This window comes from Pan troglodytes, chromosome 13 (genome assembly GCF_028858775.2).
Source record: "Pan troglodytes isolate AG18354 chromosome 13, NHGRI_mPanTro3-v2.0_pri, whole genome shotgun sequence".
NCBI lineage: Eukaryota > Metazoa > Chordata > Mammalia > Primates > Hominidae > Pan > Pan troglodytes.
Genome location: NC_072411.2, coordinates 46,435,001 through 46,451,692, shown reverse-complemented (window position 1 = coordinate 46,451,692; position 16,692 = coordinate 46,435,001). Strand labels below are relative to the sequence as shown.

Below are 16,692 nucleotides of genomic sequence, written 5' to 3'. Positions count from 1 at the left end.
AGATCTCTACACCAAGATTAGTGTTAAGGACATAATTTATTCCACATTCATCCCATAAATGATTCTTGAGAGGCTACTAATTTCTAGGCAATATATTCAATGCCCAGGATACAAAAATGATCAAAGATGAATCCTTAAAGAGAGCACATGATTTGATGTATTTTGTCCCCATCACATTTGACATAGAAATCTAGCATAGCCAAATTTGATCTAGCAATTGAATTACCTCTCCAAACAACAGTAGTGTATCTAGATGCAGTTTTGTTTGCCTATCCAGAAAAATCAGAATTTTCCTCCCTTTTAAGCCAAAAGGCTATTAATGCAAATCCAATTGAATTTGCATATGATTACATTTCTGATGGAAACATTCATATGCAAATGAAAATTCATGCAAAGATAGCCAGATCATTCAAATAGTTGCTGAAATATCAAGATTAAATTAGGATATTAAATGTACATCCATCTATGTTTACTAGGTTACACTAAGGTCATCAAGTAGGACAATATTCTCAAAAAACTTAAACCATGTCTTAACCCTTAACATAAACCATTGACAACCCTCAAGTAGATACGAATTCAGAAAGGAGCTATTATGTTACTTTGTGCTGTCATAGTACTGAAAAAGAAGTCAGTTACTGATAAAATCAGTGAAGTTACTCAAAAGACATTCATCTTGGCTCCGCCATTTTGCCCCTTTTATCCTTTCTTCCCATCAAAAGTCAAAGGTGATTTTTTTTATAGATCTGATGTTATTTTGATGATCCAAAACAATGAGCAAATACTTTATGCAAGTTGACAGTTTCTACATACTCCATAGGGGCTCAGTGATGCAAGTGAAATGACATCATCACAGTCACCACCAATAAGTATCCATTGGAAAGCATCCATGACATTGTGCATACAGCAAGAGGAAAGTGATCTTATCTAAAGCCCATATTCTTTATTAAGTCCAGCTAATAACAGATTTAAGCAAAATTTCAAGTTATAAAATCTTAATCCACTACTGTACATTCCAAATCTATTTTTGAGGGAAATACAGTCTTGGAATAGACCGTTGTTCTTGTTAAACTTATTAGAAGTTACAGAGGCAAAAAAGAAAGGTTTGAGATCACAGCATTCAGGATTACTGGCACTTAGTTTAGTGGTCCACATAGTGTAATTCTCCCACTTCCTTTTATTTGGTCCCATATATTTGTTTATAGTTTCAAGTCTTTTTAGAATTCTAGTGTTCTTTGCTTTGATGAATGTCACCTACCATCCATCAAATTTGGAAAGTATAAACCTGAGGGAGGTACCTTAGCATCTCCCAACTTGACAAACTGAATTCTTTCCCAAATGAATCTGAGGAATTTTATATCTTAGGTATTTCTCAAATCCAGACACTTCCTTCATCTCCATCATCAATTCCTTAACAGTATCTTTTGCCTGGCCTAGGACAGGAACCTCCTAACCGGATTCCCAGGACCTACTTTTCTCTTTCTCCAATCCCTATCATACTATAGCCAAGGATGTCATCTAAAAATGCAAATAATCATAGTTTCATCCAGCCATCCTCCTTGCTTAATACTCTTCAATAGCTTCCTGCTTCTTTTAGAGTAAAAACCCAAATCCTTAAACAAGCTCTTACCTGCTGCATGGTCTGGCTCCCGCCTTACTCTCCACCCTTACATCACGCGGTTCCCCTTTCATCCTCTGCACTCCAGCACTGTCCTTTTTTTTTAACATCCTGAGATGTCCCATGCTTGTTTCAGTCACCACATTGCACATGCTGCTCTTCTCCAGCTTCTACATTTAGTTAACTTCATGCTTCTTCAGTTAAGACCTTCCTGATCTTCTAGCTGCCATCAGGTTCCTCTGTTACTTTTTTTATACCAGTATATAACTTTCTTTCATAATACTTATCTGAGTTTGTAATGATGTGTTTACTTTGGAGATAATATCAGTTGTATTAATCTCTCTCATGGCTTCCCAAAGGATGAGCCTAGAACTGTTTTTTGCTCACCAGAGCATGACATGATGCCTATCACACACTAGGCATTCAGAAAATACTTGTTGAATTAATGGATGGTTCCACTTTCTATTCCCCTCATCAAAAATCCAAGTTCATAATCATGAAAGCAAAAAAAAAAAAAAATTGCCTAGCTTGCTTGCGCATCACCCTGCCACAGTTGCCAAAGATAATTAGTATGTCAAATACTATAATATTGTTTATGGTAGAGAAGACAAGGTAAAGAATCTCGTGGCACCAAGGTTAACTGCTTTCAAAAACTATGATAATAGGATTCCACCATTAATTGTACCAGCAAAGCACTTTTTTCACCTACTTAGGATAAAGAATAATATAACAGCTACTCTCCCAACTTTGTTAGCATAAAAATATTATTTATGATATCTAAGCCACATCTTATTTCAGAAACACATCTAGAGGTTTCAAATATACAAAATCTTATGACACAAGTTGCTAAAATTGAGTTACAACTGTTATTCATTTCACAGGAATAGAGTCATAATTACAAAAGTTAAAGTCACATCAAAATCACACACCAGTTTCTTAACTCCCTCTGTTACTTTTTATTTTATTTCTATCAGCTGTGAGCTTAATTTTATTTTCAGCAGCTTTAAAATACGGAACTAAAGATTAAAATTATAGGGAAAGATAAAATGCCACATTCTGGTGCTTTTTTTTAACAAAGTTGCATTATTATCTGTCTAGGAATATCTTTCCTTTTGCATCTGTCTCAGACTATGTAGTCCTGGCTGTCTGTGACATTCAGAGGGTGGAGGGTTAAAAACTTATATTTAGCAACAGGATGTATCTGTGGTTAGGGACGCTCAGTCTAGTGGACAATGAAAAATTAAATATACCTTTCTTAAAAGAAAATGAAATTTCAGATAGACTATTAAAATAGGCTTAATCTTATATTATCTTTAATGTTTATGGATCTTAGAATGCAGTTGTTGGCTTTTTAAAAAAAATTTTATGAAAAACATTTTAAATTTCTTTCATTCTTTGTATATACAGACTAATATTCCAGGAAGAAAAAATAAAATAAAATGTGCTTATTTAACTTGAAGCAAAGTGCCCGCCTTCTTGCATATATTGCAAGAATAAGCATTCAGTCAATAATCGGTCATCTTCAACACTTCTTACAAATAAACTAGGTTTTGTAGTCTATTGCAAGTCAGCATTTCTCACTGGCTATGATGGAGATGGACTTGGGATCCTAGGAAGAAGGCCCGGAAACAACATTTCTTCTCCTTTTATGATTTCAGTGAAGAATGCAAATTGCACATCAGATTTTGAGGAATACTTTGCCAAAAGAAAACTGGAGGAACGCGATGGTCATGCAGTCAGCATCGAGGAGTACCTTCAGCGCAGTGACACAGCCATTATTTACCCAGAAGCCCCTGAGGAGCTGTCTCGCCTTGGCACGCCAGAGGCCAATGGGCAAGAAGAAAATGGTGAGGCTGTAAATCATTTTTAGCCACTGCACTGACCTCTGCAGCTGTTACAATTACAAATGCACTACATGCCTGGGTGTTTACCTTAAAATTTGAAGAACAGCTGCAGAGGCATGGAATTTCATGAGCAAAGATTAGAACTGTAATTTTAGGGTATTGTGAAATTTTTTTGTCAGCAAATTTGTGTCATTTGTACATCCAATAAAGAACAAGAACAATTAGAGCCCATTTCTAAGAGATAAAAATATCTAAATGTATTCCTATCTTTCTGAAATATTTTACTTTTGAGGAAAAAAAAGTTGAGACCGACACTCCCTCACCTTTTGTTCTTCTCCACCGACACCTGAAACGCCCCTTCACACTGTGAGTTCCTGAGTAATCTGTGGCTACAGGTTTCATAGGAACTGTCAGTCACCTAAAGAGAATTTCCTCATTTATCAGCTGTTTAAGTCCCCCCACCCCCCCCAAAAAAAAAACCTGAAGTAATTAATTAATTTTCGAGCACAGTGTGAGCTGATTCCGACAAGTCTGTCCTGGGCATGCGAGGGGACTGGTGTGCGAGGGGGCCGGGTGCAATGATGGCACTCTGTGGAGCAGATTGCAGTGATTCCTGTCATACCATCCTGGGCAGTCAGCCCATTAGCTGCCATTGATTTACTGACCTTTTGGCCCGCTTCTCTCTCTCTCTGTCTCTCGGCTACAGACCTGCCACCTGGAACTCCAGATGCTTTTGCCCAACTGCTGACCTGCCCCTACTGCGACCGGGGCTACAAGCGCTTGACATCACTGAAGGAGCACATCAAGTACCGCCACGAGAAGAATGAAGAGAACTTTTCCTGCCCTCTCTGTAGCTACACGTTTGCCTACCGCACCCAGCTCGAGCGGCATATGGTGACGCACAAGCCAGGGACAGATCAGGTGGGGGGATGGTTTTAAGTGATTTCTTTCTATAATAACTCCTTAGAGAAACGATATTGCTTTGATTGGCAATCATTATTAATTTTTCATGGCATTTTGAAGATGCAGATCTTTTAATGGTAATAGCTTTAATTGAGGTCTAAATGATTTTTTGATGGTCTCTTCTAATATGATTTAATAGTCTTATGTTCACGATCGAATGAGTGTGTTAATTTCTAATTTAGAAATTTTATTTGCACTTTAACTTGACTTTAGTTTCATTTTTATGTTCCACAAAAAGTGAATGAAATTGTAGCATTTTAATTATACATTATTAAACATCTCAGCAATTTTAATTCCATTTTTCACCTCGCTTTACTTAGAAATTTTCTTTTCATATAGGATCTAAGTCATAGAAAAAGAAGTGTGTATTTCTTTCATTTTTCATATAACACCTTCAATTACTTAGAGTATTTTTATAAGCTGCTACTAGTTTATGAAATCTAAGTGTTTTAAGGAAAATCAAAAAGGCATATATTATCTGTGTATATATATATATAATAAATTGGATTAGTACTAAAACATTGGATGTACATTAAAAATGATCCCTTAATATACATATTTGTAGCTAAATGTTAAAATTACTCCCCCTCTTTTTGCTTACTTGTCTCAAAAATAAAAACTCTGTCTTCAACAGTTAAGTATAGCTTCTTAAATCTTTAAAACAACTGAATAGGATTGATTCACAGTGTTCCTTAAATGTTACATCAAAACTCCTCTTTCCCATTGGGAGGATTGGCTCTGCAAATTGATATTATGATATGTTTGCATGGACAGAAGTGGTGTGCCTTAAGTCACAATAACTGGCCCTACAGATCCGGAATCACTTAATTTAAGTCTTGACACCATGTCTGTTTTTAAAATTATTGAACACGATATTGTATTCAAAATTCTTAGTTTTTCCTTATAACCTTCATTTTCTTTGAATAAGGAAAATGAGGATAAGCAAACACAGTCAATAATGGTGATAAGACTAGATTATGGAATTTTACTATTTTAGGAGAACAGCTCATGTAAATTATTCCATTTATATCTGATTGGGCTTGTCACCTGAATGCTTTTCAAAGATGAGTTATAAAAAATATGCTTGCATAGTTGCACTTATGTAACAGTTTATCTCCCCTTGCTTATATGCACAAAAACTCAAGGAAAAAAAAGTGCCTAGATATTTATCTAGCATAACCGCTTTAAATTTCACATGCAGAAGTGTGATTGTGTTGGCGCATTATGAATGGTAGCTTTGGTGTTGAAAAGTCCCCTCATTTGCTCATGGCATTTACAATTAGTAAATTAAAATGATTGTATCATATTAACAGTGGCACAACTAAAGTTTATAGTAGTCCTCTGAGGGCTGTGGGGGGAGACAAAGCAGCTGTTGCTGTTTGTTTATGCAACTCAGCAACATATGAGCGCTGGTCCCTCAATGGCGCTCGGCGGGCTGGGCTCTGCTTGATCTTTGAAGGTTGCTGCTGTTTGAACAAACCTCCCTGTGTCCCATGTAACACCATCTGTCTCACTAGGAATGTGGGAAGATTCAGCACACCCTAGCAGTTGTCATACCGTTTCTGTGCTGTCTTTTTGCAAAAGGCTTTTGTGTCATTGCTGCTAGAAAAAGGCTGACCTCCTACCTTGAGCATCCAGAGTGGATGACTGCATTTTTTTTTTCCAGAATTCTAAGTCACACTGCTTTTTTCCCCTTGTTCAAAAAGGTCAGCTGTGTTTGATTATATCTTTGCTGCTTTTAACTTGTCTTTTCAGCAAACTTTTTTTTCCTTTTTTGTCCCTACTCCCTAGCACACTACTAAAAAGGAAAATGAAAAGTCGTTGAAGTCTTTCCTACTGGCCTGTGATAAAACTGCTCAAGCAGCTATAACCCAAGATGTTGTCTCTTACGTTTGATAATGAATCAAATCGGATAGGCGACACCTCAGGAAAAACTGGGCTTATATTTGCTACTGGCACAATGAATAGGATATTTAAACATGCTCATCATGTAATGAAATATTTATAGTCAAGGTTTTTTTGTTTGTGTGTTTTTGGTTTGGGATCGGGTTTTTTTTCTTTTTTAAATTTTAGATTGCTTCAGTATAAGATCTACTTTTATGCTGATACAAAAAAATTGATAACTTTTGTTGTGTGGGGGTGGTTTTTCTTGAGACTATTCAGAATTTTCAGGAAAATATTTTTTTCTTGACAGAATTGTCACATTCTAGCAGAGAATGTTCATATTTTAGAATTTGTGGTAAACACGAAAAACAACAAATATCTTTACAGTTATACTTCCTCGTCCCCAAAGGTTCAAAGAAACATTTTGGAAAAGACACTACAGAAATAATTCTAAAGCAAGTGTTGGATGCGCATGTGAAAGCACTTTTTTTTATTTGTTCCAATTTTATTACCAACATTATCACTTTTATTGCAACTCTGAAAGACTGAGCAGATAAATAAGCATGCACTCAAACCTTTTGGCCTGTCTGAAAAACAGAGGCCTTTTAAAAATATTCGTAACAAATTTTCTTTGTTCCTCCTGCACAAAACTGATGTCAGTCTTTCTCCTTTTATAGCACCAAATGCTAACCCAAGGAGCAGGTAATCGCAAGTTCAAATGCACAGAGTGTGGCAAGGCCTTCAAATATAAACACCATCTGAAAGAACACCTGCGAATTCACAGTGGTGAGTAGCAGAGGTGCTGGAGCTCGCATTTGCATTTTACTTAATTAGGGGAGTTTTAAAAGATTGTTTAAAATTTACACAGTCCTATTTGTAGCTTTTTGGAACTATCCATTTATTTCATCAACTCTGTGTGCCTGATTTGTGTTCATGAGACTTATGGTACAACCAGTAGCACTGTCTTATAAAAAGAAGCAGAATGCTTACATGTCTTAAAAATTACAAATGCTTTGATTTATTACAAAATCTAGAGGCTCCTTTTTGTCCTTTTAAAACCGCTTCTCCAGAATAAATATTTTTGACCTGAGGAAACTCAACTGGCAAATTCTGAAGGATATTAATTTTTGAGACCTAACCATGAAAAAAAGGGTGAAGAATTTTGGATAAGAGCTATGTATGATAAATACTCCCTGATTCCTGAGGGCCGTGGATCACAGAACAGAATCCTACCACTGAGATTTCCTCTTTATAACTAGTTTGATAGCTCTGCCAAGCATTTTATTACCAAATTGGATGCTATTCAAAGGACTAGTTGGATTGGTAGAATCAATGGAATCTCCACAAAGTTTATTAAAGCCATGGCTACACTTCCCTTTAAATACTGTGACATCTTTATTGTGCTATTGACCACACATTAATCTGACACTCTGTTTAAATAGGAGGCTGCCAATGGCAGACAAGATTTGGGATCTCAGCTGAAAAAGGCATAGATAGCCCTTACCTTCCACTGTGAACAACTTGAATTATGTCCTCCCAGGGTAGATAAAGCTCAGAAACGGTTATGGTCACATAATTCTAATCTAAGTACCTAGAATGTAGAGGTACTCCATTGTGTTCCTTTCATTTGGTTTCACAGATTCTTCTCTTGGTAGACAATTGCAATTGTTACCTAATCAAGGAAATGTAACGGTAATTTTAATTATCATTTTAGGTGAAAAACCTTACGAGTGCCCAAACTGCAAGAAACGTTTCTCCCATTCTGGTTCCTACAGTTCGCACATCAGCAGCAAGAAATGTATTGGTTTAATCTCTGTAAATGGCCGAATGAGAAACAATATCAAGACGGGTTCTTCCCCTAATTCTGTTTCTTCTTCTCCTACTAATTCAGCCATTACCCAGTTAAGAAACAAGTTGGAGAATGGAAAACCACTTAGTATGTCTGAACAGACAGGCTTACTTAAAATTAAAACAGAACCACTAGACTTCAATGACTATAAAGTTCTTATGGCTACACACGGGTTTAGTGGCACTAGTCCCTTTATGAATGGTGGGCTTGGAGCCACCAGCCCTTTAGGAGTTCATCCATCTGCTCAGAGTCCAATGCAGCACTTAGGTGTAGGGATGGAAGCCCCTTTACTTGGGTTTCCCACCATGAATAGTAATTTAAGTGAGGTACAAAAGGTTCTACAGATTGTGGACAATACTGTTTCCAGGCAAAAAATGGATTGCAAGGCTGAAGAAATTTCAAAGTTGAAAGGTTATCACATGAAGGATCCATGCTCTCAACCTGAGGAACAAGGAGTTACTTCTCCTAATATTCCGCCTGTCGGTCTTCCGGTAGTGAGTCATAATGGTGCCACTAAAAGTATTATTGACTATACGTTGGAAAAAGTCAATGAAGCCAAAGCTTGCCTCCAGAGCTTGACTACTGACTCAAGGAGACAGATCAGTAATATAAAGAAAGAGAAGCTACGTACTTTAATAGATTTGGTCACCGATGACAAAATGATTGAGAACCACAACATATCCACTCCATTTTCATGCCAGTTCTGTAAAGAAAGTTTTCCTGGCCCCATCCCTTTGCATCAGCATGAACGTTACCTTTGTAAGATGAATGAAGAGATCAAGGCGGTCCTGCAGCCTCATGAAAACATAGTCCCCAACAAAGCCGGAGTTTTTGTTGATAATAAAGCCCTCCTCTTGTCATCTGTACTTTCTGAGAAAGGAATGACAAGCCCCATCAACCCATACAAGGACCACATGTCTGTACTCAAAGCATACTATGCTATGAACATGGAGCCCAACTCCGATGAACTGCTGAAAATTTCCATTGCTGTGGGCCTTCCTCAGGAATTTGTGAAGGAATGGTTTGAACAACGAAAAGTCTACCAGTACTCAAATTCCAGGTCCCCATCCCTGGAAAGAAGCTCCAAGCCGTTAGCTCCCAACAGTAACCCTCCCACAAAAGACTCTTTATTACCCAGGTCTCCTGTAAAACCTATGGACTCCATAACATCACCATCTATAGCAGAACTCCACAACAGTGTTACGAATTGTGATCCTCCTCTCAGGCTAACAAAACCTTCCCATTTTACCAATATTAAACCAGTTGAAAAATTGGACCACTCCAGGAGTAATACTCCTTCTCCCTTAAATCTTTCCTCCACATCTTCTAAAAACTCCCACAGTAGTTCATACACTCCAAACAGCTTCTCTTCTGAGGAGCTCCAGGCTGAGCCTTTAGACTTGTCATTACCAAAACAAATGAAAGAACCCAAAAGTATTATAGCCACAAAGAACAAAACAAAAGCTAGTAGCATCAGTTTAGATCATAACAGTGTTTCTTCCTCATCTGAAAACTCAGATGAGCCTCTGAACTTGACTTTTATCAAGAAGGAATTTTCAAATTCAAATAATCTGGACAACAAAAGCACTAACCCAGTGTTCGGCATGAACCCATTTAGTGCCAAACCTTTATACACAGCTCTTCCACCTCAAAGCGCATTTCCCCCTGCTACTTTCATGCCACCAGTCCAGACCAGTATTCCTGGGCTACGACCATACCCAGGACTGGATCAGATGAGCTTCCTACCACATATGGCCTACACCTACCCAACTGGAGCAGCTACTTTTGCTGATATGCAGCAAAGGAGAAAGTACCAGCGGAAACAAGGATTTCAGGTAAAGAGACAAATGTTTTTCTGCTATGAAGAAAAGAGGTGGCAATTATTTTGATTATGTGCATGTAGGAAAAAAAAATCTTAGTGAAAAAACTCAGCAGAAACAGAAGAGTTTGCTTTAACATGAACCTAAAACCGTCAGTGGGCTAGAAAAATGGATGAAACAGTGGATCACTGTACTCTAAGCACATTTGCTTTAAAAACAAAAAGGACAAAGAAGAAATTAATATTTATTTTGAGATGTATTTAGATGGACTCATCTGCTTTTAAAATTAAACTTTGGTGACAATATTTGGTAGGACTTACCTAGGTGCTAGAAGTTAAAGTTTATAACCGTCACGTGCTTTTAAAGATGTGCACAGGACAGGTGTGATGGCTCATGCCTGTAATCCCAGCACTTTGGGAGGCCAACGAGGGTGGATCACTTGAGGTCAGGAGTTTGAGACCAGCCTGGCCAACATGGTAAAACACCATCTGTCCTAAAAATACAAAAATTAGCTGGGTGTAGTGGTGGGTGCCTGTAATCCCAGCTACTTGAAAGGCTGAGGCAGAAGAATCACTTGAACCCAGGAGGCTGAGGTTGCACTGAGCAGAGATCGTGCCACAGCACTCCAGCCTGAGAGACAGAGCAAGACTCTGTCTTAAATAAATAAATAAATAAATAAATATAAAGATGTGCACAACTTGCAATAATGTATATACACATTTTAATAGGTACTTTTGTTTTACAGAGAATGGTTTATTTTGAAGAGTATTTTTAAAAATATCTTCCATATTTCACATGACTTCTTACCAAATCTTCAAAGTAGTTAATAATTATGCTTTATCAAATAGGAAAGCAGTTATATTTTAACATTATGCAGCATATAATCTTTGTTTGCAAAATAAGAGCGTAAGTAGCAGTGCACCTCTGTAACAGCTGTTCCAGTATTCCAATTTACAGTACATCTGCCCTCTTTGTAAATGTATTTAAGCCTATTTAATCTTCTCTAATATTAATTAGTACAAACATAGTCTAAGAAAACTGAACTGTGGGCTAGCAAATGGAAATGTATGTTATCATGCAAGTTTGCACTCCTTTGGATCAAGACAAAATAAATATCAAGAAATTTAATAATTTACTGATCCACATTCATTATTGTTCAATGCTGAAGGCTGTTTTAACATAGAACATTGATAAAAAGTGTTATTAATATTCCCTATTTCAAATTAGAAAATTAAATATAAAAATATAGCTTGAGGCCTTTAGTTGGTAGACATACATTTAAATAGATTGCATAATAATAACATTTTGTACCTAAATATAAAATTCAATTAAAATCGGGTTTCTACAGCTACAGATCATTTCTAAAGTTAAGCATACTGGAAAATACACAAATTTCAATGTTAAATTTTCACTCATGGGTATTTCTTGGTATAAAGGAAATGAAGGATTTTAGAAAAATTTGTTTCTCTCACCTTCAGAGTTGACCATTTCCTGTCCTTGAAAAACAGTGAGATCTACCTTCCAGGGCAGAGAAGTTTATATTTTTGTTGCATATATTGTTGCATATACTGCATATTGAGACCTCATATATTGTTCATGGAAAAAAAAAATGTTTAACTCGATCAATTAGTAGCAAGCAATTTTGAGGTTCTCCAAATGTCCCCCTATGTGAAGTTGTTTGGTGTGAGCACAAAGAGAAGCCACTGTATTGAACTGTGTGATTCTATCGCAGGGAGAATTGCTTGATGGAGCACAAGACTACATGTCAGGCCTAGATGACATGACAGACTCCGACTCCTGTCTGTCTCGCAAGAAGATCAAGAAGACAGAGAGTGGCATGTATGCGTGTGACTTATGTGACAAGACATTCCAGAAAAGCAGTTCCCTTCTGCGACATAAATACGAACACACAGGTATGAGTGACTTTGCCTAACTGGTTAGAGCTTCCCGTCCTGCTGTACATTTCATAATATTTAATGAGCACACTTTTGCAACATAAGATGTAACATATGCTGATACCTTCAACAAGGAAGAAATAATGCTTTTGCCGAGCTCAGTAGGACTTTTTTGTTGCCTGTTTATTGGATCATTCATGTCTTTATGAGTGTGCTTGTCTTAATATCTTTCCAGTTATTCTGTAAACCAAATTTAGAAATTATGTCAAAGGGACAGTCAGATGGCCAGGGCAATGAAATGGCATGACACAGCCAGTTATTGAAAATACCTTCACATTCTTAAGTTTCAAAGCTTAAGATGAACCTATATATGTAAAAATCTAATAAGAAATTCAGACAGTAATACATTAGTTTCATCATCCAAAACACCAAGAAAGCCATAATTTAGGGGTAATTTTGTTTGCTTTTTTTTTTTTAATTCGCCACATTTTGAAAGAACTAAAGGCATTAGTGCCATAAAAGAAAAGTAATAGATCAGATGAGCTACTTGAAACCACCTATATTTGGAAGATTGAAATAAAACTTTCTAAATTTTAATTAGTATATTTCCAATTCATGCATTACTAATTAGGAACAATTACAAAGAGTTGACAAGAAAACAGCCTAATTCTTCACTATGAGTAGAGAGATAGTGGGTTAATTTTTGAAAAGAAAGATGAAGTACCATATGTAATTTAATATTACTTCCCACAATCCAAGATCTGCAGCTCTATGGTTGAGCTCCACTTGTGTTTCCTCCCTGGCTCCATCCCCACCTCCCTGAACAATAAGGTAGCTGAACCTCATCCCTACCCCTAGCCCATCTCCAATTCTTCTCCACTGGAAATTTGGCATGCTGTATTAGCCCTGGATGGGGGGGGGAAAGTGTAGGATCTCAATCAAAATTTTGGCAAGAGGGAACAAAAAAAATAGGGGAGTATAGGAAAACAACTCATTCTAAACCAGGAAGTCTAGTATCAAACATTTCAATATGGAGGAAAAAAAACTAGCACTTTGGGGGGAAAGCTTTTTGGGGGAAAAGCGATGATGAGGCACAAAAGAAAAAGAAGGAAGACAGAAAAGGGAATATGAGCCAGGCGCAGCAACTCACGCCTGTAATCCCAGCACTTTGAAAGACCAAGGCAGGAAGACTGCTTGAGCCCAAGAGTTTGAGACCAGCCTGCACAACATAGTGAGACCTTGACTCTACAAAATATTTTTTAAAAATTAGCTGGATGTGGTAGCTCAAGCCTGTAGTCCCAGCTACTTGGGAGGCTGAGGTAGGAGGATGGCTTGAGCCCAAGAGGTCGATGCTGCAGTGAGCCGTGATTGTGCCACTGCACCTCAGCCTGAGCAACAGAGTGAGACCCTATCTCAAAAAAAAAAAAAAAAAAAAAAGCGAAGGGAAGGTGAATACTTCCTGTCATATTTTGACTACCTAGATACAAGGCACTCTTTTCTGTCACTGAAAACTGTCCTTGGGAAGTACTCGTACTCATCATCGGCTATTATTCCTCACTGGGCACATGCTGGAGGCAGCTCAAGTGACCAGCATCAGCCTGATAGTGTGGGGAGGGTTTTTGTGAAGCAACAAGGTTGATAAATAACAGGGTTCTTACTCCAACCAATACAGTTTTCTTTTTCTTTAGCTGTCTGATATTCATTGTTATTATTTTAAAAGTTTAATGATACCTTAAAGACAACCCAATCTAAATCCAAACAGCTTTTATACTTGTGTTATATAATTCAATGTTTGAAACATCAAAATTTTCTTTTAGCATAGATATTTTCTTTAGTACTAAGTGCTACTTAAGCATTTACAAAGTAAAGATATTTTCATACCTAAATTTTACTTTAATTTTAATATTTTAATCAACCTTAAATATATTTTGTATTCCATTATTCAGCTACAATAGGCACATCACTGAAGGCATCTTTCCCTCTCTGATTGGTTTTATTATATGACCATATGCAAACTCTATCATTTACTACACGGTGAGTGTACAACTTTTATTTTAGTGAGGGCTATCATACACATTGACATCCAGTCAATATATTTACTTCTTATAAATTAGAGAATTGTAACCTTCATAGGTCTGTAGATAGTTGAGAGGCCCAAAAGTTGACAAACACAAATATGCATAATTTATTTGAAAAATAAACTTCAGGCCTGATGCGGTGGCTCATGCCTATAATCCCAGCACTTTTGGAGGCAGAGGCAGGTGGATCACCTGAGAGCGGGAGTTCAAGACCAGCCTGACCAACATGGAGAAACCCCGTCTCTACTAAAAATACAAAATTAGCTGGGTGTGGTGGTGAATGCCTGTAATCCCAGCTACTTGGGAGGCTAAGGCAGGAGAATCACTTGAACCCGGGAGACGGAGGTTGCAGTGAGCCAAGATAAGGCCACTGCACTCCAGCCTGGCCGACAGTGTGAGACTCCATCTCAAATAAATAAATAAATAAATAAACAAACAAACTTTGTTTTTTAAAGTAAAAATAAAATATTCTGCTCCTTCAAGATGTGAGAGCTGCTGCCTCGAAACATTGCCTAGCAACAAGATGCTAATCATTCAATGGTTTCTCTAAACTTGTGATTAATTATCTTCCTGTTGGCTTTCCAACTTGTCAAGTTTCCAGCATGTTAACTTTTTGGTCACTTGACCAAACATCTCATGACGTTACTACTGTCAGTGTATTAGGTTCTATTCAAATCAAGTTCTTCATGGATTTTCTATTGATGTGATGTATGTGGAAATTTAGTCCATGTTCCTATCCCAATTGAACCTGTGGGATAGTTCCTATCCCACTAGCCTTTCATTTGTTTACATTAAGCACTAGTAATATTTTGAGAATGCACTAAGATGAAAATTATAAGTGAGAACTGTCTTGGGACTGATTGATTCTAAGGTCGGGAAATAAAATTGAATCATCATTTCATTATGCATTGATTATGAATGTGTCCTTGGTAAAGTGTGTTTGTGATGTCTGTCTACAATTTTACATATAGAATCGTTTAACTTAAGAAGGAAATTATGAGCTACTTATTCTTGAGACCCAGTGCTTTTTTTTGCCTCAATTTATTTCCTAGGCAGATACCAAAGTCATCATGCTTCATTTTTCTTACCAATGGCTTATTGCTTGCTTGCTTTTCCTGGGACCTGGGACTGGGACAGAGGAGGGAAACACTATGTAAATGTTGACTTCAACAGAATTAATTGTCACAAACAAGGACTGTGAAATTAAAAACTCTGAAACTCCTGTTAGGCACTGTCAAGAACTCATTTGTATTCTAAAATTTAAATCTGACCTTTATTGAGTGCTTTCTCTGTTGAGACATCATGGTAGGTGCTTTTGAAACCCACCTTATTTAGAAAAGTAATACAAATGTTTCTACTTTTGAGTAGATAAGTCTAAGTTTTAAATAAATTTACCAGTCAATCTTGTTTCTCAGTTATATGGTAATTTTTTTCATACCACAAACCTTTCATTTATTATTAAGTTCAGTTACCATTCTAGCTGTCAGGTGAATCACAAATCTAGATATTAGAGAAAATATTTACCCTAAGAAAGCTTGATTCACTCAGTATCAATTTGGATGTTCTGAATCTTGGTCATGTGGAAATTTAATTCTAGGACATCTTGATTTGAATCAGGTAAACCAGCAAAACAAGTTAAAAAGAGATGAATGTCCAAGTCAGTTACTATTTAAATTGAATTTATCACTGAAACTTCTGGAGATCAGTAGACTATTTAGTGTAAGGTATATGTCAAAACTCTCACCTGCTCCCAGATTCTATCCTTTGCATGGTATCATAACTGAACATTTTATTTTTTCAGGTTGTCAATTCATAATGCAGGATTAATATATGCATATTATAAGCATACTGTTTATTATCGAATGAGTTCTCTGAAAATTGAATGTCTATAACCAAGGCATATCTCTAAGACAGACTGCAGTTTAGTGGGCATGCCCGAAGCATTGCTAACAGGCCTTGAAACCTATAACAGAGGATGCTTGCTCTCTCTGGACACTGCTCTGTGTTTTGTTGCTTTGGAAAAGAAAGCCATATCATAATGTTCATTCAAAATTATTCATACAGTCTCTTCCAGAAGTTACCTAAGTAGTTGACCTTTTTGTGCTCCTGAGCTAATGAGACATTAGTATCCAAAAGAGGTTGTAGGACAGTTTGCCCATACACGCCGTAGCAACTAGAGCATCAAGAAAATTTTCATCTACAATTTCTCTTCTCTCTATTCAGATTTATTACTTCCATGTACTCTGCTCCTGCTGCATGCGTCCTACTTAGAACTTGAGAAATTATTGAACATGTATTAATGAATAAGAATAAAATGATCTAACATTAACTGAGTGCCTACTATGTGCAATCCTTGTACTAAATGCTTTACATAAGTTGTCTTCCTTATTCTTTATGCCCAGTCCATGAGTTAGGTCCCCAAATGATCTTCCTTTTACCTACTGATCCTGAGAGAAGTTAACATGCCTGAGAATGCACAGCCTGTCATAAATGATGGATGTGAACCCAGATAATCATATTCATTTAACACTGCCCCTATGGATGAATTGCTGCGACTAGAAACGTCTTATCCTTTCTCCTGACAGCATCCTTTCCTTTAAGGTCCAAGTCCACACAAGTGAGACCAAATTCATAACATAATGACATGAAGTTTCCCGGGAGACAAAACCTCTTGTCTTTTTCCCAAATACACGTCTGCTTCGTCTTAAATTACCTTCCTACCACGGTGTCTTTCCAAATGGAAA

The 16,692-nt window shown here is 37.0% G+C and overlaps 1 protein-coding gene across 6 annotated transcripts in view; it reads left to right on the top strand.

Annotated features, from left to right (window-relative positions):
• ZEB2 (zinc finger E-box binding homeobox 2) overlaps positions 1 to 16,692 on the top strand; it is a 132,159-nt gene that overhangs the window by 111,885 nt on the left and 3,582 nt on the right. For all 6 annotated transcript variants that reach the window (XM_001158061.5, XM_001158120.6, XM_063790477.1 and 3 more), the window contains 5 exons: positions 3,274 to 3,462; positions 4,166 to 4,380; positions 6,984 to 7,092; positions 8,021 to 9,990; positions 11,708 to 11,888. In XM_001158061.5, the coding sequence (XP_001158061.1) occupies positions 3,274 to 3,462; positions 4,166 to 4,380; positions 6,984 to 7,092; positions 8,021 to 9,990; positions 11,708 to 11,888 (2,664 nt within the window). The remainder of the gene's footprint in view (positions 1 to 3,273; positions 3,463 to 4,165; positions 4,381 to 6,983; positions 7,093 to 8,020; positions 9,991 to 11,707; positions 11,889 to 16,692) is intronic.